This window comes from Blennius ocellaris (assembly GCF_963422515.1).
Source record: "Blennius ocellaris genome assembly, chromosome: 9".
Lineage (NCBI taxonomy): Eukaryota > Metazoa > Chordata > Actinopteri > Blenniiformes > Blenniidae > Blennius > Blennius ocellaris.
Window position 1 is genome coordinate 867745 of NC_137658.1, and position 27500 is coordinate 895244.

General features: G+C 45.4%; 2 protein-coding genes across 2 annotated transcripts in view; one reads left to right on the top strand and one right to left on the bottom strand.

Annotated features, from left to right (window-relative positions):
• egf (epidermal growth factor) overlaps positions 1-1008 on the top strand; it is a gene marked incomplete at both ends in the record, with an annotated part of 19442 nt that extends 18434 nt beyond the window's left edge. Inside the window, one exon of the mRNA XM_080502380.1 lies at positions 847-1008. Coding sequence (XP_080358506.1) covers positions 847-1008 — 162 coding nt within the window. The remainder of the gene's footprint in view (positions 1-846) is intronic.
• Positions 1009-6397: 5389 nt separating this feature from the next.
• The window catches only part of elovl6 (ELOVL fatty acid elongase 6), a 23482-nt gene continuing 2379 nt past the window's right edge, over positions 6398-27500 (bottom strand). The window contains exons 2-4 of the mRNA XM_080502711.1: positions 13591-13722; positions 11698-11849; positions 6398-7710 (exon numbers count right to left, since the gene is read on the bottom strand). Of these exons, the coding sequence (XP_080358837.1) occupies positions 7256-7710; positions 11698-11849; positions 13591-13722 (739 nt within the window). The 3' untranslated portion in view covers positions 6398-7255. The remainder of the gene's footprint in view (positions 7711-11697; positions 11850-13590; positions 13723-27500) is intronic.

Genomic DNA, 27500 nt, shown 5'->3' on the forward strand with positions numbered 1-27500 from the left:
GAATGTGTGAAAACCTTGAAAATTATGAAACAGATTATTGTGCGAAGCTGATCTCAAACACATCGACGATGTTTTTTCTTTCATATATAGAATATAAAGTTGAGTTCAGCTTTGATGTTTCAGTATTTTTCTTTGTAAAAGTCTTTGATGTGACTTTCTGAACCTGCAGTTCTGTGTGACGGTGGACAATGGACTGGATGGACACGTCGTCCCCGCCGGTCCTGGACGAGACGTTTGTTCCTCCTGCTGCTCACAAACAGGTCCTGTCCTCCAGACCGTCTCCAGACCGTCCTGTCCTCCAGACCACCCTGTCCTCCCAACCGCCCTGTCCTCCAGACCATCTCCAGACCCCCCCCCTTCCTCCAGACCATCCTGTCCTCTAGACCATCCTGTCTTCCAGACCGTCCTGTCCTCCAGACCATCTCCAGACTGTCCTGTCCTCCAGACCGTCTCCAGACTGTCCTTTACTCCAGACCGTCCTGTCCTCCAGACCATCCTGTCCTCCAGACCGTCTCCAGACCATCCTGTCCTCCAGACAACCCCGTCTTCTAGACCATCCTGTCCTCCAGACCGTCTCCAGACCATCTTGTCTTCCAGACTGTCCACTTCTCCAGACCGCCCTGTTCTTCAGACCGCTCTGTCTTTCAGACCATCCTGTCCTCCAGACCGCCCTGTCCTCCAGACCATCCTGTCCTCCAGACCGCCCTGTCCTCCAGACCGCCCTGTCCTCCAGACCATCCTGTCCTCCAGACCCCCCTGTCCTCCAGACCCCCCTGTCCTCCAGACCGCCCTGTCCTCCAGACGCACTGAACCCAGTTCACGTTAAACGTCCCTTGTCCCTTGCAGGCCCCGGTCCTGAGACGTGTGGACCATGTGGACTGTGCAGACAGACCGGAGGCTGCAGACCAACCAGCAGACCGTCCGTCCCTCCCGTCCCTCCAGTTCCACCGTCTTTCAAGCCGCCAGACCTGGAGGACGGAGTCCCTTCCTGCTGAGACGACGGTTTGAGAGGAAACTCCGGGAAACGTCAGACACACTGAAAACTCTTCTTCTGTCTGAAGGACATGAAAGTTCTGCTGTTCAACACGAAGGTTATTTGATTTACCTGCAAAGTCTGGAACAGTTGAGTTCATCTGGTAAAATAAGACACAAGAATCCTGAAATCAGAACTGGAGGAAGAAAATGTGACGAAAACCAAACTGTCGCTACTGAAAATCACTAGAATATCAAAATAAAGCCAATTTTGATTAAATCTTCTGGTGCAAAATACAATGAAACGTCAACAAATCCGCTGCTTCATGGGTATTTTTGTACTAAATACAAAATACTAGTTTGATAGTTTTCATCACTCAGTATTGTTTTTTGCCCACAACTCTAAAAAAAAACAAAAATCTGTTGAACATTAGTATCAAATCATTTCTGAATTTGCACTTCAGTTTGAAAAAAGTAGCTTCTGACCACCACTCATGAATAATTCTTTCTTTCCTATAAGAACAATAATGAATGAGAGTAAAGATGTATATAGACGTATAGTTTAGACTATTAACACTGATACTGCAGCACAAAAATACGTCATTTTCACCAATAAACCAGATATTTTCAGTGTCAATCACAATAAAAAACACATTTCAGTACATTGGGTTTGTTTTTTTTTAAATCATATTAGTATAGAAGCACCAATCACTACATTAAAATGTAGTTTTTGGTGGTAATTATCCCTAATTATTATTAGGTTTATTAGTTTTTTCAACAAATCAGATTTTAAAATGGTTAAAGTGTCACTGAGAGACGTTTTAATAATACAAACAGACTCAGACTGTTGGATGAGGAGGATAAACGGGTTTAAATATTCTGGTTCATAAGATACAGAAAACAGATTGTTTGTTTTCAGGCGACATTAAAATCTCTTTTTGTTACAAACCGCGGCCAAATAAATAGTTTTCAATGTTTTCAACGTGAAACAAACATATATATAGAATATCTCCTCTTTTTACAACTTTCATCCACTGCTTGTGTTTAAAGGGACAGATTTGGTTTTTGTTGGTTTTATATTTTGCAGCAGAGTAAATCTACGACCACGTTTTTTTTTTTTTTTAATGTGGATGTTTTTTGTTTTTTGTTTTTTTTTGTTTTGATTTAAGTTTGTTGAAGAAATTTTGGGGGGAAAAATGACCAATTTCTAGAAAGTTTAGCAAAAACAAACAGCATTATCAAACTGCTATGAAAGGAAATGAAAAATAAATTTATCAGTTCAGGTTCTATTTATTTTCATACAAAAACAAAGAGGGTTAAAAAGGGTCATGTTCTGCTAAATCCACTTCCTGAAGGTTCTCCAGCAGTAAGAATCGTCTCCACATCTGGAACGACGCCCCAGAAGTGTAGAAAGTGTGTCCTCTCTCTCTCTCTCTCTCTCTCTCTCTGTCGCTCTCTGTCTCTGTCTCTGTCTCTGTCTCTCTCTCTCTCTCTCTCTCTGTCTCTGTCTCTGTCTCTCTCTCTCTCTGTCTCTGTCTCTGTCTCTGTCTCTCTCTGTCTCTCTCTCTCTCTCTCTCTCTCTCTCTCTCTCGCTCTCTTTTAAAAAGTGTGTTGCTCCAAGCAGCCAATCAGAAAATCAAACCCTATATGATGTCATCGGGGGTTTTAGCCAATCACAATCAAGGTAGACTCCTCCCCCCCCTTTGACTCCTCCCACAATCAGGCAGCTCTGCTCTGGCACATGGCGCCACGAGAGGAAGTACTTCCTCCCTCTCCCCATAGATGGGCGTGTGTGGGGGCGGAGCCAGTCCAACTCACACAGACACAGCAGATTCTGAATGCAGCTCCTAGGATCTGATACTCTAATGGAGGAGAATCAAGGAGGAGGTGAAGATCTCATAACATGACCCTTTTAAATCAAAATTAAATGTTTTCTATCCGGTCCAGATCCAGATTCTGCACCTTTGGGCAGCAACTGGAATTAAAAATGTCCTATTTTTGGTGAATAAAAGTCTATTTCAGAAACATCCGGTGTCACCAGAGCCTTTCTTCAACTCACCGAAATGCACTTTTTTATAACGACCTGGTGTTTCTTAAAATTGGCCAGACGTCGTCTCGTCCTCACGCTCCATCTGTCCGCCGCCGCCGCCGCCGCCGCCGCCCTCCCCTCCTCTCAAGGTTGACTGGGAGGAGTTAATAGGAGGAGCTGCGGCAGAAAACAAAGCACTTTAACTGAGAAAACCATCAGGAGCCACATCGATATTGATTTCTGTGGCAGGACACACTTATCTGTGTATTGGGCTCCATTAGGGGCTGAGAGGCAGGTGAGCCTCCAGCCCAGATGGAATCGGGGCCCCGGTGTCAATTCCTCTTGTATTTACGGCTCAATCGGGGCAACGGGGGGGCAACGGGGGGGCAACAGAGTCACCGACTCTGCCCCGGACCGGGACCTGGACTTCTTCTGTCACCTTTTTAAATGATAATAAAGACATTTCTGCAGTAAATACTGTTTTTTTTCCTCCATCATGTTGCTCCTTATAATCCAGTTAATGTAAAGTTTTAAATGCAATAAAATCAAGGTTTTTCATGAGTTTCCATGGAAACTCTGCAGCTCCAGGTGAAATCGGGATTTTTCCAAGTACAAACCAGGAAACCAGCAGATTCTAAATGTGGGATTTCACCATTTATGCTTTACAACATAGAGAAATGTCTTGAGCTCTGAAGCTGAGGCTGAACGATTTGATCGCGACGTCACCTGAGCTGCTATGAGCCGCCAGACCAGCAGGGGGCAGTGTGACGAGCAGCATGGAGTCCTGACAGCCAATCAGAGTCCTGGAAAAACTTAAGCCAAGAAATTGAGACTTTGAATCTCCACCTCCTTCCTTCAGATGCAAAAAGAGACACTAAATCTCCACCGGGGCTGTTTTTTGGGGGGGGGGGTTTGTGCATTTTATTCTGAAAGTCGGGATAATTTGAAACTAGCCACACCTCCATGCAGAACCTCAACCATGATGCTCCTACACCTGGAGGTCTGAGTGAAGACCTGGAGACCTGGAGGTCTGGAGGTCTGGAGGTCTGAGTGAAGACCTGGAGACCTGGAGGTCTGGAGGTCTGAGTGAAGACCTGGAGACCTGGAGGTCTGGAGGTCTCAGTGAAGGTCTGGAGGTCTGGAGGTCTGAGTGAAGACCTGGAGACCTGGAGACCTGGAGGTCTGGAGGTCTCAGTGAAGGTCTGGAGGTCTGGAGGTCTGAGTGAAGACCTGGAGACCTGGAGACCTGGAGACCTGGAGGTCTCAGTGAAGGTCTGGAGGTCTGAGTGAAGACCTGGAGACCTGGAGGTCTGGAGGTCTCAGTGAAGGTCTGGAGGTCTGGAGGTCTGAGTGGAGACCTGGTCAATAGATCCAGACCAAGTAACAAGACATGGAGGACGAGGACGGACCAGAGGAGGACGGATCAGAGGAGGACGTCCACTGCAGTTCATGACAGAACTCTATTTTCCAAAACGCAACTCAGACACACTTCAAAATAAAATAAATGAATAAAACAATACACTTCCTGTCGTTTGTCCGTCAGCTGATTGAGGCAGATGGCCGCAGCTTTGTCTCGTCTCACGTCCCCGTCCAGCCCAGAGGACAGCTGAGGAGGGAGAGGAGGGAATTAGCAGCCCACTCAAAGGCTTTGCTCTGATCCTCCAGATCAGCCCCCCCAACCCCCCCTCAGCCCCCCCAGGAGGAACAGGGGCTAGTGGGGATTTGGGCAGACTAGTGTGAATGTGTGGGGGAGGAGGTCTTAATGTTGGACATGGACACATGAGCCAGAATCCATGTGTGGACCCCAGACCCCCCCCCCCCCCCCAGGGTCCTGTTTCCTCCTGAGGGGAAGCTCACAGCAAAGTTTTACTCTTTAAAGACTCAAATCTGTTACAATTGTTTCCTTTCTTTTAAAACTGATTAAAAAAAAAAGTGAATTAATCCAGTAAATCTTTACACGATCATGAAAATGTCAATATTAATTAAATTACGGAATTAAATGACCATTTAGCAGTGAAATGAAAAATACAAATAATAAACTGCAGTAATTAGTTAAAACCTTCTTTGGCTTCAGGCTGATTGATGAAACAAACTCGTCACTTCTTCAACATTTTCTGATCAGTTTGATGGGAAATAAATAAACAATGACGTTTCTTCTACATTTCACTAGATTGTTTTTACATCTTGACTGTTTCCGATGAAGAATCGAGGAAAAATCCTGATTGAAAAGAAAATGACTGTAAAAGATGAATGCGTGTTTATTAATCTCGTCTATTGGAGGATCTTCATCCATGATCTATAAGCAGATAACGTCTTAAAAAGCAGGAATCAAAAGGTACTTTTTGGACTTTTATTAAAGAGAAGTTTACATTTATGGACGGGAGGGCTGCAGTTGCATGTTGGTGCCAGCAGGTGGCGGTATGACATCACTGGAACCACCTTCAGCGTCCCGCAGAGAGTCGGAGGGTTTAAAGTTTCAACTGGAGGCCGAACCCTGAACGAGCTACTTTGTGTTTTCAAAATAAAAGCGGCTGATATTCAGCATTTTTAATCCGTTTTAGCGCCCAAACAGTGAAAATGAGTGAGAATAAAGATTCTAGAAGAACTTTGAGGTTGTTTGGTGACAAACGCATTAAAGAATAGTTGCAGTAAAGCGGGGGAGGGAGGGGGGGGGGTCCGCAGCCCTGCATGTTTTCAATGTTCCCTCACATCAACACAGGAATTATTGTCTCGTTATCCAGCTTCCGGCGGCGCCTCGTCATGAGAACCGGCGTTTCCCTCCCCCGCTGCGCTAAAACCAGGTTTTGTGGACTTTTATACTTTATTTTTTAAAAGTCCGGCGAAACTATGATGTAAAAATTAGTTCTCGTTTTTTACGCTAGTTGATAAAAGTGATTAAAATTAATGTGTAAACAGGATTTTAATCTAATTGGGACATTTTAGTTAGTCATGGTATATATATATATATAAATTTGTGTGCTGAAGCAGGGAGTGATGACATCATCAGATCCAGGTGTGTTGAAGCAGGGAGTGATGACATCATCATCAGATTCAGGTGTGCTGAAGCAGGGAGTGATGACATCATCATCATCAGATCCAGGTGTGCTGAAGCAGGGAGTGATGACATCATCAGATTCAGGTGTTGAAGCAGGGAGTGATGACATCAGATCCAGATGCTGAAGCAGGGAGTGATGACATCATCAGATCCAGATGCTGAAGCAGGGAGTGATGACATCAGATCCAGGTGTTGAAGCAGGGAGTGATGACATCATCAGATCCAGGTGTTGAAGCAGGGAGTGATGACATCAGATCCAGATGCTGAAGCAGGGAGTGATGACATCATCATCAGATCCAGGTGTTGAAGCAGGGAGTGATGACATCATCACCCCCCCCACTGTGTCTGATAGTTTTGTATTTTAAACAGATTTAATGGTTCTTGTAAAGAAACGTGTTCCGTCACCGAGAACAAATAAAGACACGAACTAAAAAAAACGTATTTTTGTACTCTTTGTTCATATGTTAAGTTTTTCAGCAACATTTGTCGTTTTAACATTGATACAGTGCAAAAGCACAAATAGCACAACAGACACCATTAAACATACATACGTTGTTTTTCCCCTCAATACAGCAGATTGAAACAATTTGCATGTTTGATTTTTTTTTTTTTTTGTAACTTCAGTTAAACATAAACACGTTCGTCCTCCAGTGTCCCGACGGACGCCGCCGTCACAACTACAGTCTGGAAAGTCGATGGCGAGTCGTCTCGGTGGGGGGGGGGGCGTGGCGACGTCGTGAGGTCATGGCGAGGGGGCGGCGGCGGCGGCGTTCCCATCATGCATCACGTCTGTGAGGTCACGGCAGCGTCACCGACGACCCTGTAAACCTGCGCTAAACTGGTCACACACACACACACACACATACACACTCACTCACTCACACACACTTCAAATCTGGAGTTTTTTTTTTTTTTTTTACATTTTTTTAAGGGTTTTTAAAAACAAAATCAATTGAAAGAACTTCCGGTGGAAAAAAAACGACTTGATGATGAACGATGGCTTTCGGAATGCGGCCTCGAGGGGGGAGGGGCTTTCTAAGATCTGCACACCCCCTCCTCCTCTTCCTCCTCCTCCTCTTCCTCCTCCCCCCATCTCAAGTCACTGGTCCCTGCTCTTCATCTTGAACTCCCTTTTTTTTATTTTTTTATTTATTTCCTTCTTTCCTCCCTCTTCCTCCTTCCTCCTTCTTCGCTCTACTTTACTCGCTTTTCTTGGCGATGGCGGCGGCGGCGGCGACGGCGGCGGCTCTGGACTTGGCGATGTACGCCTCGAAGAAGAACTGGACAAAGAGCACGAAGTAGCTGAGGTACATGAGGGAGGACCACACGATGTTGTGCATGTGCGAGGGGCACTCCTGGCCCTGCTGCATCCAGCGGTACACCAGGTAGTTCACCACGCAGCCCATCAGCATCTGCGTGATCTGGGTCAGCGTGATGAACATGGCGAAGTTGCGCGACAGCTTGAAGCCGGCCGCCCGCAGGGCGTAGTAAGAGTACATGACGGCGTGCACCAAGTAGTTCATGGTCATGAACCAGCCGCCGCCCGCCACCATGTCCTTGTAGGAGTACCAGGAGTACAGCAGCACCGTGATGTGGTGGTACCAGTGCAGGAAGATCAGCTTCTGCTTCCTCAGCACGATGAACAGGGTGTCGCCTGCAGGGGGGGGGGGGGGGGCAGGAAACATGGTCACTAATGTGATCAGACAGTGAGAAAATGCTCTCAGAAAAACAGAAATACAGTCGGAAAAACAAATAGTCAGAAAAACAGATAAAATATTTAAAAAAACATAAATACAGTCAGAAAAACTGTCGTAAAAAAACAGTCAGAAAAACAGATAAAATCTTAAAAAAACATAAATATAGTCAGAAAAACTGTTGTAAAAAAACAAATAGTCAGAAAAATAGTCAGAAAAACAGATAAAATCTTAAAACAAACATAAATACAGTCAGAAAAACAAATAGTCAGAAAAACTGTCGTTAAAAAAAACAAATAGTCAGAAAAACAGATAAAATCTTTAAAAAACATAAATACAGTCAGAAAAACTGTCGTAAAAAACAAATAGTCAGAAGAAGTCAGAAAAACAGATAAAATCTTAAAAAAACATAAATACAGTCAGAAAAACTGTCGGAAAAAAACAAATAGAAAAATTGTCAGAAAAATAGTCAGAAAAACAGATAAAATCTTTAAAAAAAACAGAAATACAGTCAGAAAAATAGTCAGAAAAACAGATAAAATCTTAAAAAAAAACATAAATACAGTCAGAAAAACTGTCGGAAAAAAACAAATAGTCAGAAAAATAGTCAGAAAAACAGATAAAATCTTAAAGCAAACATAAATACAGTCAGAAAAACAAATAGTCAGAAAAACTGTCGTAAAAAACAAATAGTCAGAAGAAGTCAGAAAAATAGATAGAATCTTAAAAAAAAACATAAATACAGTCAGAAAAACTGTCGTAAAAAAACAAAGTCAGAAAAATAGTCAGAAAAACAGATAGAATCTTAAAAAAACATAAATACAGTCAGAAAAACAAATAGTCAGAAAAATAGTCAGAAAAATGGATAAAATCTTAAAAAACATAAATACAGTCAGAAAAACTGTCGTAAAAACAAATAGTCAGAAGAAGTCAGAAAAATAGATAGAATCTTAAAAAAACATAAATACAGTCAGAAAAACTAATAGTCAGAAAAACTGTCGGAAAAAAACTAGTCAGAAAAATAGTCAGAAAAACAGATAAAATCTTTAAAAAAAAACATAAATACAGTCAAGAAAAAAACAAATACTTATAATAAAAAAGTCGGAAAAAGTCAGAAAAACAAATAGTCAAAAAAACAAAGTTATAAAAAATCAAATAGTCAGAAAAAAAACATAAAGTTATAAAAAAACAAAAACAAAAAGTTGGTAAATCAGTCATACAAAACATAAATACAGTCAGAAAAACAAATAGTCATAAAAACTGTCGTAAAAAAACAAAGTCAGAAAAATAGTCCGAAAAACAGATAAAATCTTAAAAAAACATAGTCAGAAAAAAACAAATACTTATAATAAAAAAGTCAGAAAAAGTCAGAAAAAACAGATAAATCTTAAAAAAAACATAAATAGTCAGAAAAAAAGAAATAGCAAAAAAAAAAAACAGTCGGAAAAACAAAGTCAGAAAAACAAATAGTCAAAAAAACAAAGTTATAAAAAAACAAATAGTCAGAAAAAAAACAAAAAAGTTATAAAAAAAACAAAAAGTTGGTAAATCAGTCATACAAAACATAAATACAGTTAGAAAAAAGAAATAGTTATAAAAAAAAAAAAAACAGTCGGAAAAACAAAGTTCTAAAAAAGTCGGAAAAAACAAATAATAAGAAAAACAGTCACAAAAAAGTAGTCGGAATAAACAAATACAGTCGTAAAAAAACAAATACAGTCAGTAAAATGTAAATGTAAGAAAAACATAAATGCAGTCAGTAAAATGTAAATGTAAGAAAAACATAAATACAGTCAGTAAAATGTAAATGTAAGAAAAACATAAATGCAGTCAGAAACACAATTACAGTCGGAGAATTAAAGCATAAATCAAATAACAGAAATAAGGAGGAAACAGACAGCAAAAACACAAATACAGTCAATTATTCAAGGCAACAGTGAATTAATTCACTTTAATCAGTTAATCACTTTTTTTGTGTGAATTAATTCCAAATCAACTCACGTTTCTTTCAAACTTAAGATCCGGTCATTCTGAGTTTCAGGATCACAAGTGTAAAATAATAATTCCTCACACTTCAGTCAGTTAATTTCTTTCATAATATCTTGATATTTTGATACGAAATGATAGAAAAACTGCATTTTGAAGTTGAATGCTGCGCTTCATGGTTTGACCACTAGGGGTCACTGTGTTTTCATGAACTGCAGCGTGAAGAGACACAAAAGGAAGAAAATGCAGTGAAACGTGTTTATATGAAACCTGAGAAGTGACTTTTAATCTGAAGAGTGAAATACATTTTATTTGTGTTTATTGGAGGTGAAATATTCTGACGTTTGGCATTAAAACCAAAAAGGTTTTAAAATATTCAAATTATGACCCGATTGAATAAAAAGAGGAAAAACATTTGTCTGCAATAGAAAAATATTCAGAGATGTTGTCGAATTGATTTATTAGTAGGAGGAATAAAGAAAGAAACAATAAAAGTCTTCAGTTTCAGTGTAAGAAAATCAAAAGAAGGTTTTCAGGTTAAATTTTAAACTTTTACATTTTTCTCTAATTTAGAGAGTCAAAGATTGAGAGGAATGTTACATTAAGATTCTCATGTAGGATAACGATTGATGTGAATTTAGTGTAAATGAAGATTTATTTGAGGTGCATTGCGTCAGAATACAAACTGTTGAGCTGCACTTTTAATTTAGTTCAACAGATTTAAGACGAAATCTTATAAATCAGATTAAATCCTGCTGGTTTGATTCCAGCGACTTCGACCAGTTTATGAGCAATTTAATGCAGAAAACTAGAAAATTCAACACTTTTTTTAATCTCCACTGGAAGAATGTCGTCACCATTTCTGCCCACCGTGCAGAAAATTCCATAAAAACAACCAGTGACGCCGTGTTCTTGACAGATAAACTTGTTTAGACCACAGACTGACGGAGGAACGTCTGCCGCTTAACAATCAAGGTTCAAGGTCAAGGTCAAGGTCCAGACCTGGAGCTCAAACAGCAGGTGTAAGAAAAGAAATAGCTGCGACTTACAGGCAGAAATTCACAAATATAGAGCTTTTTAATGGAGTTTAGCGAAACATACTTTTGAATAAAACACTGATTATTGTATAATGGGACTTTAGACGCTGCAAAAGTCATAAATCTGCTGAACGTTGAGGTTTTGATGCCTTTTATCATTTGGTTAAAGCCAAAATAAACATTACAACATAGAGGAGGAATAAAAAAAACGTACATGTTATTTATATTTAATTTCCTCCTAATTTACTCGACACATTACGGCAATATTTCAGTTCAGTAATTATGTTTTTAACTTCAAATAGTTAGTGTGATGAGAAACAACCGTCCTCATCAGAGCTGCGTGATAGTGATTAAAGTATTACGATAATTAACAATATCTTTGTGCTTTCAGACCAGTGTCTTTCTACCTTTTTGAGCCAAGACACACTTTTTTGTTTGAAACTCTGTAGCCTCTATTAACAATATAAAGTCTTTCTCATCAAAGTTTTATCAACAGGAATCCAGTAAATCCAGAAAGCAAGGACTTTTTTTTAATAGTGCCTCCCTCAGTGTGAAACCTGGACCTGATGGATGAAGAGCTGAGATCCTGGTTTTCAAAAACTTCTCCATCACTGTCACTGACACAGTACTTTGATACAAGATGGTAGCAGGAGGTGGAGATGAACCACACTGACGTCTGTCACTTTACATTTCACCGGCAAAGTTCTGTGCTGCCCTCTAGTGGTGAAGAGTATTTATACAGGATTACTCGAGAAAATGTTTCCTAATTTTTCTGCTTAGAACATGTTTGGAGAACCAAAGAGAAACGCTTTAAAAGTCTAAACAGCTTGTTGACGACGAGCCTCCGAGGCTGAAGTGACTCAACGCCGCCACCTAGCGTACGGCGGCGGTATGAGCCAGTTGTCAAGGCGACGCCCGACTCACCCAGCTCCGGCGCTTTACTGAGGACGAAGGCGTACGCCCAGAACTTGCTGACGGGGCCGTTGTAGAAGCTCTGGTCGCACACCGAGTGCTTCAGGCCCTTCGTCATCAGCATGTACGTCATGTAGCTTCCTGTACGGATGGCGCCGAATATACTGCAGAGAGAGAGAGAGCAGGACAAGCGTCACTCCGGTGTTCACCCTGGAGACGCTCTAGAATCTTTATCTTCAGGGAACATCCACACGACGGAGATAACCATCTTTTTCTCAACGTTTGGGCTCAACACGAGGCTCCAGGGCCTGTAGTACACATGTAGTACACGTGTAGTACACATGTAGTACACATGTAGTACACGTGTAGTACACATGTAGTACACCTGCCAGGCCTTTAGGGGCGCTGTGACTCACCAGACACACCAAAAACACAGAAGAAGACAGAGCATATAGAAATTTAGAAGTAAATCCCTGATCACAAACCCGTTAAACCTCTAGTTCTATAACTCTATAGCTCTGCTCCTCCTGCTGCTAGCATCAGTAGCTTCTAGTTCTATAGGTCTATGGCCCTGCTCCTCCTGCTGCTAGCGTCAGTAGCTTCTAGTTCTATAGGTCTATGGCCCCGCTCCTCCTGCTGCTAGCATCAGTAGCTTCTAGTTCTATAGGTCTATGGCCCCGCTCCTCCTGCTGCTAGCGTCAGTAGCTTCTAGTTCTATAGGTCTATGGCCCTGCTCCTCCTGCTGCTAGCGTCAGTAGCTTCTAGTTCTATAGGTCTATGGCCCTGCTCCTCCTGCTGCTAGCGTCAGTAGCTTCTAGTTCTAAAGGTCTATGGCCCTGCTCCTCCTGCTGCTAGCGTCAGTAGCTTCTAGTTCTATAGGTCTATGGCCCTGCTTCTCCTGCTGCTAGCATCAGTAGCTTCTAGTTCTATAGGTCTATGGCCCTGCTCCTCCAGCTGCTAGCGTCAGTAGCTTCTACTTCTATAGGTCTATGGCCCTGCTTCTCCTACTGCTAGCGTCAGTAGCTTCTAGTTCTATAGGTCTATGGCCCTGCTTCTCCTGCTGCTAGCATCAGTAGCTTCTAGTTCTATAGGTCTATGGCCCTGCTCCTCCTGCTGCTAGCGTCAGCAGCTTCTAGTTCTATAGGTCTATGGCCCCGCTCCTCCTGCTGCTAGCATCAGTAGCTTCTAGTTCTATAGGTCTATGGCCCCGCTCCTCCTGCTGCTAGCGTCAGTAGCTTCTAGTTCTATAGGTCTATGGCCCCGCTCCTCCTGCTGCTAGCGTCAGTAGCTTCTAGTTCTATAGGTCTATGGCCCTGCTCCTCCTGCTGCTAGCGTCAGTAGCTTCTAGTTCTATAGGTCTATGGCCCCGCTCCTCCTGCTGCTAGCGTCAGTAGCTTCTAGTTCTATAGGTCTATGGCCCTGCTCCTCCTGCTCTTAGCGTCAGTAGACTCTAGTTCTATAGGTCTATGGCCCTGCTCCTCCTGCTGCTAGCGTCAGTAGCTTCTAGTTCTATAGGTCTATGGCCCTGCCTGCTCCTCCTGCTCTTAGCGTCAGTAGCTTCTAGTTCTATAGGTCTATGGCCCTGTTTATCACCTAAACCCTCTCCCACCAGACACCAACATTATAAATACTGTAAATACTGTAATGACAGGGGACTTAAAACAAATCTGATAAACACAAACACAAAAAGCATTAGTGAGATAAATCCATTAAAAACAAACCGGCACATTAAAAAAAAAAAAAACTAAAAACAGTTAAATAATTTGAATGATTTAATCGTGGGGTGGTTATATTCTATCTCGTACATAGGGGGCGACCTCAGGTCTTCACATCCCGTCACTTTGTTTTGTCGCCTCGTCCCTACCTCGTCCCTACGCCCAGGAAGAAGGTGTGTCGTCGCCTTACCTGAACACGGCGAGCGTCAGCGACCACAGAACCAGCGGCTTCCTCAACTCGAACTTCTCCCTCTGCTTCATGACATGACGACCTCCCAGGATGCAGGCGGCGTAGAGCGCCGAGAAGAGGAAGGACTTCTTCCTGCGCACACACACACACACACACACACACACACACACACACACACACGTGTTATTATAGAATCCATCCACAGGTATTTTCCGTCTCTGAGGCACATTCAGCTTTTTGTTTCTTTTGTTATACGACAGAAAACAAAAGTCACTCGTTCGTCGTCGCTCTCTGCAGGAAGTGTCACCACAGAGCGTCAACGCTCCTGGCGTCCAGCAGGGGGCGCTGCCGGAGACACTTGCTCTTCAGCAAAGTCGCGTGGAAATGATTATATTTAAATACGACTTGGATACGTTTTGGTTGCGCGTCAGGCTCGTTCTTAAAAGGTTTGGGGTTAAAATGCAGGGGAAAAGGAAAAATAAATAAATAAAATAAAAACAACAATAAATTCCATCCAAGAGTGAAAAGGTAAATAATTACCGTCTCAAATGTTTTAGTTGGGAATTAAAATGTGGTTTTTTTTTCACACCAGATTCACATTTGATGTGAAAATCTAAACGGGTAAACTGGTTTATTTGGACTTTTTCACACCCTTTGACACTGTTTTTAATCTAAAACGCAAAACTTGAGACCTTCAATCTGGGTTTAATCTCGTTAACGTTCCAACAACAAGGCTCAGAGCAGCAGAGACCATCGGAGAAACACCAGGAAAACCCGGCGCCAGTTCAACGTTCCGGTTACAAAACACCCCAGCAGCTCAGTTTGTGGGTTCGTGTCCCGACTCCACCTCTCACGGACACTAAATGCTGAGCTTTGACTTTCCACGGAAGCCGGCTCCCGGTGATTAAAACGCCACCGGGGCCCAAATTAACCTGAACAATCGGGACAATGGCGGGAGGCGGCCTGACCGGACTGGACGGACCGGATCGTGGGCGGAGGAGGAGGAGGAGGCGTGATGCCCGACGCCGCCAAACACCAAACGCCAAACTCCGCAGGACCATTCTTATCTCGGCAGGGAGTCACCCGGCGAGGCCAAGAGAAGAATGGAGCGATTAAAGAAACTAAGTGTGCAGCTCCGGTGATTAAAAAAAAAAGAGTCAAACCAGCCTGAGGAATCATGTTTCTGTTCAGACGAAAGGAAGTCGGTGGAACCGAGTCCCGCGGTTCAGACGGTAACGTGACGGAACCCGTTTGGGGGGTAGAAGGTAGAGGGTTCCTGTAGCGTACAAGTTCAGCCGCGTCCTCGATGACTCCACCGCCAAAACCTGCCAAACATTTGTCACACAACTGCGACATGTGGAGTGAACCGACCAGTTCTGAAGCGCGAACCGGAGGAACCCTGCAGCCCTGGGCTCGTCAAACTCATACCACCGCCGCCGCCGCCGCCGCCATGTGGCCGCCTGCCGGCCGGTACAACCGCCACCGATCAGGGATAACTGATCAATTATTACTGAAAATGACAATAATCTCAACATGAAGTCAAGCCTTTGGTTGCAAAATGCAGCTGAACGGTCAAAGAAACTGCGGTTTCATTGTGGGTGTTTTTTTTTTTTTTTTTATAAAACTCCCCGTTTGGTACCAAGCCGGTCGCCCTCGGTGTCGTGTTGCGACTCTTAAGAAATTAAAGTAAAAATTAAATCGAGGTTTTCTAGGAGTTGTGATCATGTGACGTGAGCATGTTGAGGAATAAAGGTTTGAAACGAGTAAAAAAAAGTAAAACACTCATGAAATGTCAGCATTTCCTGATCAACATCATGTAAATATGTTTTACGATATAAAGTCGATTACAATTGAGGCCATAGAAAATAAAATTAAAAGTCTGTTCACCGATACTGAGAAACATAAAGTAGATTTTTATGTGACAGAGGAACTTTTTGTTACGACAGTCCTGAGTGCGTCATGGCGACGGGTTGAGGATGAGGATGAAGGTCTTAAAGTGACGGGACGACGAGGGAACAGCCAGATGAGGGAACAGAACAGCCAGATGAGGGAACAGAACAGCCAGAATAGGGAACAGCCAAATGAGGGAACAGAACAGCCAGATGAGGGAACAGAACAGCCAGAATAGGGAACAGCCAAATGAGGGAACAGAACAGCCAGATGAGGAACCAGAACAGCCAGATGGGGAACCAGAACAGCCAGATGAGGGAACAGAACAGCCAGATGAGGAACCAGAACAGCCAGATGAGGGAACAGAACAGCCAGATGAGGAACCAGAACAGCCAGATGGGGAACAGAACAGCCAGATGAGGGAACAGAACAGCCAGAAGAGGGAACAGCCAGATGAGGGAACAGAACAGCCAGAATAGGGAACAGCCAGATGAGGGAACAGAACAGCCAGAATAGGGAACAGCCAGATGAGGGAACAGAACAGCCAGAAGAGGGAACAGCCAGATGAGGGAACAGAACAGCCAGATGAGGGAACAGAACAGCCAGAAGAGGGAACAGCCAGATGAGGGAACAGAACAGCCAGAATAGGGAACAGCCAGATGAGGGAACAGAACAGCCAGAAGAGGGAACAGCCAGATGGGGGAACAGAACAGCCAGATGATGAGGGAACAGAACAGCCAGATGAGGGAACAGAACAGCCAGAATAGGGAACAGCCAAATGAGGGAACAGAACAGCCAGATGAGGAACCAGAACAGCCAGATGGGGAACCAGAACAGCCAGATGAGGGAACAGAACAGCCAGATGAGGGAACAGAACAGCCAGATGAGGAACCAGAACAGCCAGATGGGGAACAGAACAGCCAGATGAGGGAACAGAACAGCCAGAAGAGGGAACAGCCAGATGAGGGAACAGAACAGCCAGAATAGGGAACAGCCAGATGAGGGAACAGAACAGCCAGAATAGGGAACAGCCAGATGAGGGAACAGAACAGCCAGAAGAGGGAACAGCCAGATGAGGGAACAGAACAGCCAGATGAGGAACCAGAACAGCCAGATGGGGAACCAGAACAGCCAGATGAGGGAACAGAACAGCCAGATGAGGGAACAGAACAGCCAGATGAGGAACCAGAACAGCCAGATGGGGAACAGAACAGCCAGATGAGGGAACAGAACAGCCAGAAGAGGGAACAGCCAGATGAGGGAACAGAACAGCCAGAATAGGGAACAGCCAGATGAGGGAACAGAACAGCCAGAATAGGGAACAGCCAGATGAGGGAACAGAACAGCCAGAAGAGGGAACAGCCAGATGAGGGAACAGAACAGCCAGAAGAGGGAACAGCCAGATGAGGGAACAGAACAGCCAGACGAGGGAACAGCCAGATGAGGGAACAGAACAGCCAGAATAGGGAACAGCCAGATGAGGGAACAGAACAGCCAGAAGAGGGAACAGCCAGATGAGGGAACAGAACAGCCAGATGAGGAACCAGAACAGCCAGATGGGGAACCAGAACAGCCAGATGAGGGAACAGCCAGATGGATGGCGGCGATACTGAACAGGAGCCCGGGGGGAGAGGGACGCTAGGAATGCGAGGAGAGTCCGACCAACGAGCTGCGTGCGAAGGGTTCGGCTGTTCGGCTTGCTGGGGGGGGTGGGGGGGGGGGGGGGGATGTAAAACAGCCCAGAGAGCGAGATCCTGGCCGCCTCCGCCAAACGGGCGGCACAAAGCTGCTCAGTGCGACGGGAGAAGAGCTGCTTTCAAGCGGCCGGAGCGCCGAGAACAGAGCGCCTCACTGTGGCTTCCAGACTGGAGGAGGAACATCTTCAGCGGGGGGGGGGGGGGGGGGGGGGGCAAAGGTCACGTGTGTGGTTTATAGCAGTCGGCGGCGAGGCCCGCACCTCGTAGGCGTCTGGATTTATGGCTCTTTAAAAGAGCAGGTGCAGGATGGCAATGAATCAAAGTGACAAAAAGTGAGTCCTGACGTTTTTATGTTGGATCCTAATCTACTGGTAATTATGTGAACCTGTGAAAGAAGAAATACCACATTCCAGAAATTAAAAAAACAATACGTCGCAGCCTATCGAGGTCACGTTTGTTCACTAATTGCCTCGTTTTCCGCTTCGGCTTCACCGTCTGGTCTCGTCTTTATGAGGGTTCGTGTTGGAACGCTTCCAAGTCAGTTGTAAAAACTATTAATGCTCCGTTTGCGTGTTGAGATTGACAAATGCATAATTTTCTGCAGTCGGTTCAGCTCAGCTCACTTACAGTACAGGAGGAGAGACCGGTGATGAAAGAAGAGATGTTAATGCTGCAGGAACGGAGGTAAAGAAAAGGGACGACATTGAATAAAAGAGCATTGATTTGAATGCAAAAAATACTCTAAATAATACAGTTTAAACAGCTTCACTGCTGGAATAGATGTGATGCATCGATGCTCAAACTGGAAAGTGCAGCAGGGATGGAGAAAAACTCGGGATCAAAGTATTCCGTCGCAACGAAAATCCAATTTCTCTTTTGATTTCTGCAAAACAAATGCAATCAGAGAGATGTCTGCATTTTTGAGGTCGTATTTTTGAGGACGAACGGAAAACAAGACATTTGTGTGCGACGTCCTATCAAATTACATTCAGAACGTTCGTTCTCTACAAACTCATAAAGTCACAGAAAAGGAAAAAAAGCCAGATCAGATTGTTGGACCCTGCTGTTTGACGGAGCGGGTCGATGCAGCACAAATGGAATACCACATCGTCAGAACTCGTTTGGGAAGCTCAGCAGGGAACCGGAACAAAATCAGCAGCGATTTCTGGTTCGCTGCATGAATAGAAACCCAGCTGCTTTCAAAAAAACAGAAAAAAAGAAAAAAAGAAAAGCAAGTTGCAGCAGTTTTGTTGCATTAATGAGACGTAAGCTAAAACTTCCCAGCTGTTTATTGCAGAAAATACTGACGCAGGATTAAAAAAAAAAAGTCTAATAATGGAGGCGCTTCTGGTTTTTGGTGAGGATGATGGAGGATGGAAGGTGTAGGGAAGAGAAGGTAAGGCTCTCGTGTGCGACTGACATCCGGGTGTTTCACCCAGACGAGCCACACTTGAAGACTTTAAAAAAAAAGTAGAGTGGAAGAAAGAGCAAGAGGTGAAAAGGGTTCGGTTGTGACGGGTGAAACCTAAAGCCGCTCCCCTCTCACTCAGACATCCTGCAGAAATGTTGCTCGCCAGGCTGCAGCGGCTTTCTGCTCATGTAACGCAAGAAACACATGAAAACACTGAACTGGAACAACGTGAGAGATCAACAGTTTGCACTTCAATGTCCCTGATGGTCTGTGTCATGGAGGAGAACATGCATATGTTCTGGACTTGTTCAAAACTGCATCACTTCTGGAGCAGAATATTCCAGGTCCTCTCCAGGACCTGTGGTAAGACACTGACTTTATGGCTCGGAGGAGGATGGAAGGATCCAGAACCAGCCGTATGTAGACTCTGGGTCAGTGACATCATATATCACACACATGATACACAACAAAAGGCTCAGTTAAAAAAAAATTCACGACATTTGGGACCCTTTTCTTGCCTATTTTCAAAAGATGGCTGCAGCTGAAATTGTATAACTGTATACTAATAATTTGTAAGGAAAGCCTACGTTTCCGTGTGCATTTTGATGTATTTTATTGTCAGTATTATTATTGTATTTGTGTTTCCTGTCAACACGTCTGGCTTGTTGTTACTCGTTGTTATATGTCGACTGTAGGGTCAGAAAGGAGGGAAGAGTTATCTGCGATTTCCAAGGTAACATTGTTTAACTGAATCTTGAATAAACAAACCCTCTTTAAAAAAAAAAAAAGAAAGAGGCTTGATCCCACAGACCTTGCCTTGCCTTTGCCTTTGCCTTGCCTTGCCCTCCCTTCCCCCACTGACAGAGCTGCACAAAGCTGCTGCTGGATAACCTGCTGCGAAACTTGGACCTGCATTAGCCGGTGCAGGAGATTTTACCTGTTATGTAATCCTGCCTGTGCAGGCCGGGGATGAGTCCGCGCGGCCGTGACGGCGAGCGGCCGTCCAACTGGGTCTACGGTCCCGCAAAAAAAAAAAAAAATAAAATCGCAGTACGTAGAGACACAGATATAGACTGTACAGGCAACTTGTGTCGCCGCGCGTCACAGGGACAAAAACGTATAGAGATCAAAGACTCTTTCGGGAAACTCCACTGAAAGACAGTTTTTTTTGTGAATATAAGCCCCGAGTTGACGACGCAGGCTGCGGGGGGGATCGGTTACCTTCCGTCGGGGATAAGATGTGGCTTTGGAGTTAAGCTTGCCAACAGGGTCACATTAAGGATAAGATCAGCGTCTTATTTCTGATGATGATGATGGTGGAGGAGGAGGAGGGAGGGGGGGGGGGCGGGGGGCTAGAAAATGCATTAAGTTGATGAGTGGGCCCCACAAATAATACACTTATCTCACCATGGAGACTAAAATGAGGTCTCCATTAGAGAAATCCATATATTCTCAGTGGAGACATATTTACTGTCAGTCTATGGTTCAGGTTAGAGGAAGGTGGAGTCAAATGCACCATCAGTATAGGTTGTGTGTGTGTGTGTAGAGACTTGCAGCCGTTCCCCTCACAGCCATGTAAAGCTCTTCATTCCCAGGCAGCACCGTCAGCATCCTAAACAGACAAACAGCAACGAGAGTCTCTCTGCCAAAGTGCTGCACAAAGCCACAAAACAAGCTACATGCATGTATGATCAGTAATCGTTCAGGCAGTGTCGAGATACATACTATGCACAGCTTCTCCAGGGAATTCAACAATATATATATGATGCTTGCGTTTGCGTGGCGGTGAAGTGGTTAAGTGCTCTTATCTCACAGTCTGAGTCCCATCAGACACTTTCGGTGCAGAAGACGTCCACGGTCTATAGCGTCCAAATGTGCTCAAGTCAAGCTTCCGTCTCATTTTCATTACCAGAGTCGCTTACAGACGCTCGGCAAACTGTAACGACACCGCTGACCTGCGGGGGGCGGTGTTGAGCAACATGGGTCATGTGTGACCAGCGGCAGGAAGGAAGACGACAACCCAAATACCTTTTCTTTAGCAAAGTCAATAAAAGTGTTTGAATCTGAATGTTTTGAACCAGCTTCATCGCCATTTCATGGCCCTAACCTCTCCTGGACGTATTGATGAACAAACCGACAATATTTGAAACACACATGGCGTATAAAGCAGCCGTGGATCGGCTCCGACCGAACGAACCGTTACTGGAGATCAACGGACAGACGGATGAGAACAAGCAGTTCCACAGGTCTACTTCACTGGACATCCTCAGTTAAGAGCAAAACCCCTACTTGGGATTACACAAGAGTTGTAATTACTTCAGCGAGGTTCTTAAGACCACGTCGACTGAGTCAAAGAAGAATGACGGGGTTATGTTGGAGCAACTCTTCTTCAATACAAACAACAATTCAAAGGTTAAGAGCAAACAGGTAATCCTCGGTGAGCAGGAGAGTTTCTGAAAACAGGGACAATGAAGGCTGCGGAACTAGAGCAGGACTTTCAGGTTCTTCACGACGCCGTCGAGATTTTCCACAATGTATTCATAACCGTTTGCACTGCGGGGATAGTTTATACTGGTTGTACGACATTGAGCTACACTCATTTCACTGGCCAATAAAACATCTCTGATTCAGACCGATTGTTAAAACACTAAAAGCACTAAAAACACACGGTATCAAATTATGTGGAGACGGAAGACCTCACTTAAAACCTGCTTCTGTAGTTTTTTTTACTTCCTCCTCCTCCCTGATCGATTACCTTTGAGCCATAACCCTACGGAGTGAGAGGGAAAACCCAGACGCCACGGCCGATCCCAAACCACAGAAACGCTAAACTCTGCCCCGCCTGATTGAAACATGCAAGCATGTGTGTGTGTGTGTGTGTGTTTTGCAAAGCACATCATTACCTCCTGTGTTCTCACTTTCATCCAAAGTAAACACCGCGGTGACGGCGGTAAAACAAAAAATCTAACCGTTGTTTATGTGCGACGACCTGATGGAATGTGACAGCGAAGCCAGAGCGCTGGGGACGCCGCCGGCAGACGCTCCGTCCGTCCCCCCCCCCCCCCCCCCCCCCCCCCCTGAGAGAGGAAAACCCCCATTTCTGTCTCTGGCCTCGGACGTGTGAAGGGGAGCAGCCCGGCCGCCGCGCCGCCCGGGGGAGCGCTCTGGCTAAAGCCTGGTCCGGAGACATTAGCGTCAGCTTGTGCCGCTCCCGCTGAAATGGCAGCAAGACGCCCGAGTGTATGACCGTCAAGCTCTGCACTGAACACCAACGTACAGTCCAACGCGTATAGGAGCCGATCCCCGCCGTGGACGTCTCGGATTTACAGCCACCAATTAGCTTGAAACGCCTGTTTTTAGACTAAAATGGTAGAAGTTGTCTCTATGAATCAGGAGTACGAGCTACAATACACCAGTTATTATTTCCATACGTTTAATTCACAGCAGAAAGACTCTAATGGGAGTTGAGGCACGTATGGCTTAAGTATGTACACCATCAGTGCAGTAGTGTTGATCCCTGGTACTGCAGGGTCTACTTCCTGTCCGATCCCACGTTTGGAAAACGGTGCGTTTAAACGGAAACAGCAGTTTTCATGTTGGGCCACTAGTGGGCGCAGTTTTGTTTCTGTAATGAAGCCACGTGATGTATTATAACTTTAACATTGATAGCGGGCGGACAATCACATGACTAGATATGTAGATCATGTGATCCGTCCTGGGAGACCCCGGTGTGTTTTCACTGGCTTCAACCACCGTCGTCGTATAAACGGACCCCCAAAAACTTTCACTTGAAATTGCGGCGTTAACAGGCCTGTTTCAGCACATCTGAATCTAATGATTATCATGACTGTTTAAAAAAAAAAAAAAACACAGAGGAGCCCCTCATTGCAGTGGGATATGTCGCCACTAGGGGTGTTAAGACACCCCGACCGTAGTGAATTATCTAATATACCAGATTTGAGTCGAGCCTAATCCTTCTCCGACACCTGACAGGAGCTGCATTCCGCAAGAGGCTTTATCTATTATTTCAAGACGGGAGTGAAAAGAGCGAACCGAGTACGACCTACTGAAATAACACCCGCGTGCCAGATTTAAGCTGACGCAGTTACCGGCTTGATCCAAGTAGGAGAACGGCTCAGGAGCCCTGAAACAAAAGGGGGGCCGGACTCCGCCTGGACTTGAACACGTAACACGAGAAAAGCGTTATCTCTACAATTTATGGAGGCCCAGAAACCTGACCTCCAACGGAGCCGACGGGCGACGCCGCCCCTTAATTAAAGAGCAAAATACAGTCCGCGGTGGGGAGACGCCGCCTGAACTGAACTCCTCAGAAATACTCTTGATTGTGTTACGTCACCCGAGCAAACGTAGCGCTACTGCAAAAAAGGGTACACGGCAGAGCAATAGTGGGGATAGACATTCGGTCACAACACATGCAAAGACCTGGTTGTTCATTCTAACTGAACCGTGCATCTCCTGGAATCAGTGCTGGGCAAAAATATAAATAATAATAACAAGAAGGCCGTTGCTGGGCTAATCCCCCGCCGGAGGGCTTTATATTTTCTCACAAAGCCAGCTCTAAGGCAGCACACTTGGTACACTAGAGGGTGTTCCATGGGTCCTAGTAGATCATTATGTAGAATCTGAAAGGTCTTCTTCATAAGCTATGTCAAAATACGTCTCCAGAGCCAAAAGGTGTTTTTTATGCACTTAGTGACCATGTGACCTGATATGCAAATGAGGTCATGGTCACCAGGATGCCCCTTCTCCCCAGGTGGAGTGTCCATGTGTGAAGTTTGGTGACTGTGGGCCCAGGAACTGCTGAGAGATGAGGAGAAATGTTTATATGAAAATACATGTATTGTGCAACCATGACGAGCAAACTTCAGACCCTACCAATCTTCAAGGTCAAGGTCAGGTCACTTGGTGTACTGGAGGTTATCCCTGGAGTGTGTATCATGTGTGTATAAAATTTCAGAGCCCTAGCTCAAAAACCTAGGCCTCCAGAGCCCAAAATGTGTTTTTAAGCACTTTGTGACCCTGTGACCTACTTAATATGCAAATTAGGTCAAGGTCACCATAGTATCCCTTCCCCCTCTGAGATGTATCCACATGTGAAGTTTCGTCACTGTGGGCCCAGGGGTTGCCGAGATATAGGTAGAAATGTTCGAGCGGACGGACGTACGGACGTAAGTACAGAGACTGTTTCAAGGATAAAAAGAAAAACCCCCACCGGAGAGCCATCAAAAGCCCAGTGGCCCACGGGGGACGCCGTCTCCACCACCTCTCAAAACACAGAGAGCAACACTTCCAGGCAACCTGCATCGTAATGAGGAATGATGACGTCTGTGGGAATAAGTGCGAGTCAGCAGACCGACGTGTCAACGGGCCAGAACGTCTTTGTTTTGCACTATAAGGTCGCGCCGTCAAACCGTCGGTTTTCATGCAGATCGGGCCATTTGAAAAAAAAAAAAAAAAAAATGCAGCTTGTTTTTACTCGGCGTGCATGAGAAGCTCCACCGCAGGAGGAAAACGCATCTCTGCATGTAATTCTCCATATTATACCAACGCACGGGCGTGACGTGAGATTACTGCCAGTGTCGTTTTACAAAGGTCTCTTTGCACTGGGCGGTCTAACCGGCCCGCTCCATGTACAACCACTGCAATTTGATTGAGAGATAAATGTCCTTTGGAGCGTGACGTTCCCCCGTTACAGAAAGACCGTCGTCAAGTTTCAGAAAAGACAATAAATAAAAAAAAATAACAAACTGCATGTTTCGGATTAAAAAAAAAAAACAACAACAATTTAATCAAAGTAAATAAGTCAATTTAATGAGATTAATTTGAATTAAAATCACCTTGCTGGTAAAGGAAAAAGTAAAGTAATCAGCACAACGAGTACAAAGCGTATTCGTGTCGGTGTAATTGCGTATGCAGACGCTGGTGTTTGATCTGATCTGCTCCATTAGTGCTGCCGGAATGTCTCGTACTGCCATTGATTAGTTTGGGCTGACGGAACACAACTTCCTCAGCGATGTGGCGTTTGACGGTCTGTGACGGGGTTCGACGGCCTGTGACTGTCTGTGACTGTCTGTGACGGTCTGTGACGGTCTGTGACGGTGTGTGACGGTCTGTGACGGTCTGTGACGGGGTTTGACGGGGTTTGACGGTCTGTGACGGTCTGTGACGGGGTTTGATGGTCTGTGACGGGGTTTGACGCCTGTGACGGGGTTTGATGGTCTGTGACGGAGTTTGACGCATGTGACGGTCTGTGACGGGGTTTGACGGTCTGTGACTGTCTGTGACGGGGTTTGACGGTCTGTGACTGTCTGTGACGGGGTTCGACAGCCTGTGACGGTCTGTGACGGGGTTTGACGGTCTGTGACGGGGTTTGACGGTCTGTGACGGGGTTTGACGGTCTGTGACGGAGTTTGACGCCTGTGACGGAGTTTGACGCCTGTGACGGTCTGTGACGGGGTTTGACGGTCTGTGACGGAGTTTGACGCCTGTAGTGGTCTGTGACGGGGTTTGACGGTCTGTGACGGAGTTTGACGCCTGTGAAGGGGTTTGACGGTCTGTGACGGAGTTTGACGCCTGTGACGGTCTGTGACGGGGTTTGACGGTCTGTGACTGTCTGTGACGGGGTTTGACGGTCTGTGACTGTCTGTGACGGGGTTCGACAGCCTGTGACGGGGTTCGATGGTCTGTGACTGTCTGTGACTGTCTGTGACTGTGTTCGACAGCCTGTGACGGGGTTTGACGGCCTGTGACGGGGTTTGACGGCCTGTGACGGTCTGTGACGGGGTTTGACGGTCTGTGACTGTCTGTGACTGTGTTCGACAGCCTGTGACGGGGTTCGACAGCGTGACGGTCTGTGACGGTCTGTGACGGTCTGTGACGGTCTGTGACGGTCTGTGACGGTCTGTGACTGTCTGTGACTGTCTGTGACTGTCTGTGACGGTGTTCGACAGCCTGTGACGGGGTTTGACAGTCTGTGACTGGGTTCAACAGCGTGTGGCGGTCTGTGACGGGGTTTGACGGTCTGTGACTGTCTGTGACGGTGTTCGACAGCCTGTGACGGGGTTTGACAGTCTGTGATGGTCTGTGACTGGGTTCGACAGCGTGTGACGGTCTGTGACGGGGTTTGACGGTCTGTGACAGTCTGCAACAGCGACGACACTTTCACACGACGAGCTTTCCAGCTCCAAAGCTCCAGCCGTCGCTCACACTGGAAGTCCAGGTCCACTCCTTTCTCTTCCCAAGCGTCTTACTAACCACTTCCCCCCCCCCCTTTCCTCCACGACGGCGAGCCGCCGGCCCGCCGGCCACAAAGGAACACGTCAGGTCAGTACCAGGCTCCATTCATGCCCGCGAGACAATGGCGCACGTACAAAGTGCTGAAACACAACAGTTACTTCCAGGCTGGGAGTGGAAACGTGAACCTGAATTAATGTGACATTGATGTGACATGGATGTAAAACACTGGACGCCTCACGGTGCCGCCTGTGGCGTTCCCACAGCGCCGCCATCTTGGCGAGGTCGCCCGCTCGTGCTGAACGTAAAGATCCCAGGTGAGAAAATCTATAAAAACATACGTAGCTCGCTTGCTAGTCCGCGTAGCAACACATGTAATACCTCATTTTAAAGCTGAGGAAAAACTCTCACATGGAAACCTCGTGGAAAAAGTATTGGAACGGGGAAAAGTCTCCCATGGGGTTTTAAAGACAGAAGTAGTTTATTAGAGACCATGACGTCACTCAGACCCCCACATTGTCCTCATGGAACTAAAATACTTTGTCCTGCTTCCTTTTCTCACCTTCTACTGACCTCAAGTTGTCTGTGGAGAGAAAACATGCAAACATTCCTACATTTATTACTTTACTGTGGAGACCAGTTTATGACTGCCTCATTTAAAATCAACAATTATGACAATATTATTATTGAAGTAAAACAGAGCTCCGGTATCGGTATAATATCGGTATCGGCAGATGTTTGAATTCAGGTATCGGGATCGGATCAGAAGTGAAAAAAACCCTGGATCGGTGCTTCCATAGTTCCAACCAAGAAGTTGATAGTGTGGCGACCCTCCAGAACCTCTCGATGTCCAAGTGACGGATGTGAAATAGTGCAGCTTTACTAGAGACTTTACACTTTTATCATCTGAAGTTGTGTTTATAGCGCCCCAGAAAGAAACCCTGGATTCTAGAGGGCACATCTGATACAGGATCATAAATCTTGACAATATAGGGGGAAAAAAATAAAATAAAAGAGACACTTTCAGCTTATTTAATTCAAATACATACCAGGAGCTAAACCAGAAATGTGTCCAAGCATCCAGACTTGGCTGCTCATTTCTATGTTTTGTTTGCACAGTCCATTAAAATATATTAACACGCAGGGCGCAAAGAGAGAAATGCGGCTGCACTGGGGCAAAACGCTTGCTTGCATGCGATTTGAAGCGAGACCCTGGAGCCAGGAGAACGTCACATCTGGTCAGTTGCTTCCAACACAGACGTGCAGTAACAGGCCAAGCTACCAGAGGCCGTTCATCAGCCCTGCTGTTCCCAGACCAGCCACACGGGGGGTCCGACGGCCTCCGACCGCCCGCAACAGCAGACCCGGGAACAGCAGAGCTGCTGCAACGCCATTGGCCCGTTTTCTGTCAGCAGACATCAGAAGATGAGTGTCATTGGTCGGTAGTCAGTACCAGGGTATGGACAGCTCCCACACACACACAGACACACAGACACACATTTCCTTCAAAGAGTCAGAACGAAAGTCTCTTCAGAGGAAGATCGTACTAAAAAAGAAAGGAATACGTTTCCTCTCCAGTTGGACGGAGGCCAAATCAAAACCTCTTTCTTTCCGTTTCAAACCGTCTGAATGCTTAATGAGGCTTAAGCTAACTTCAC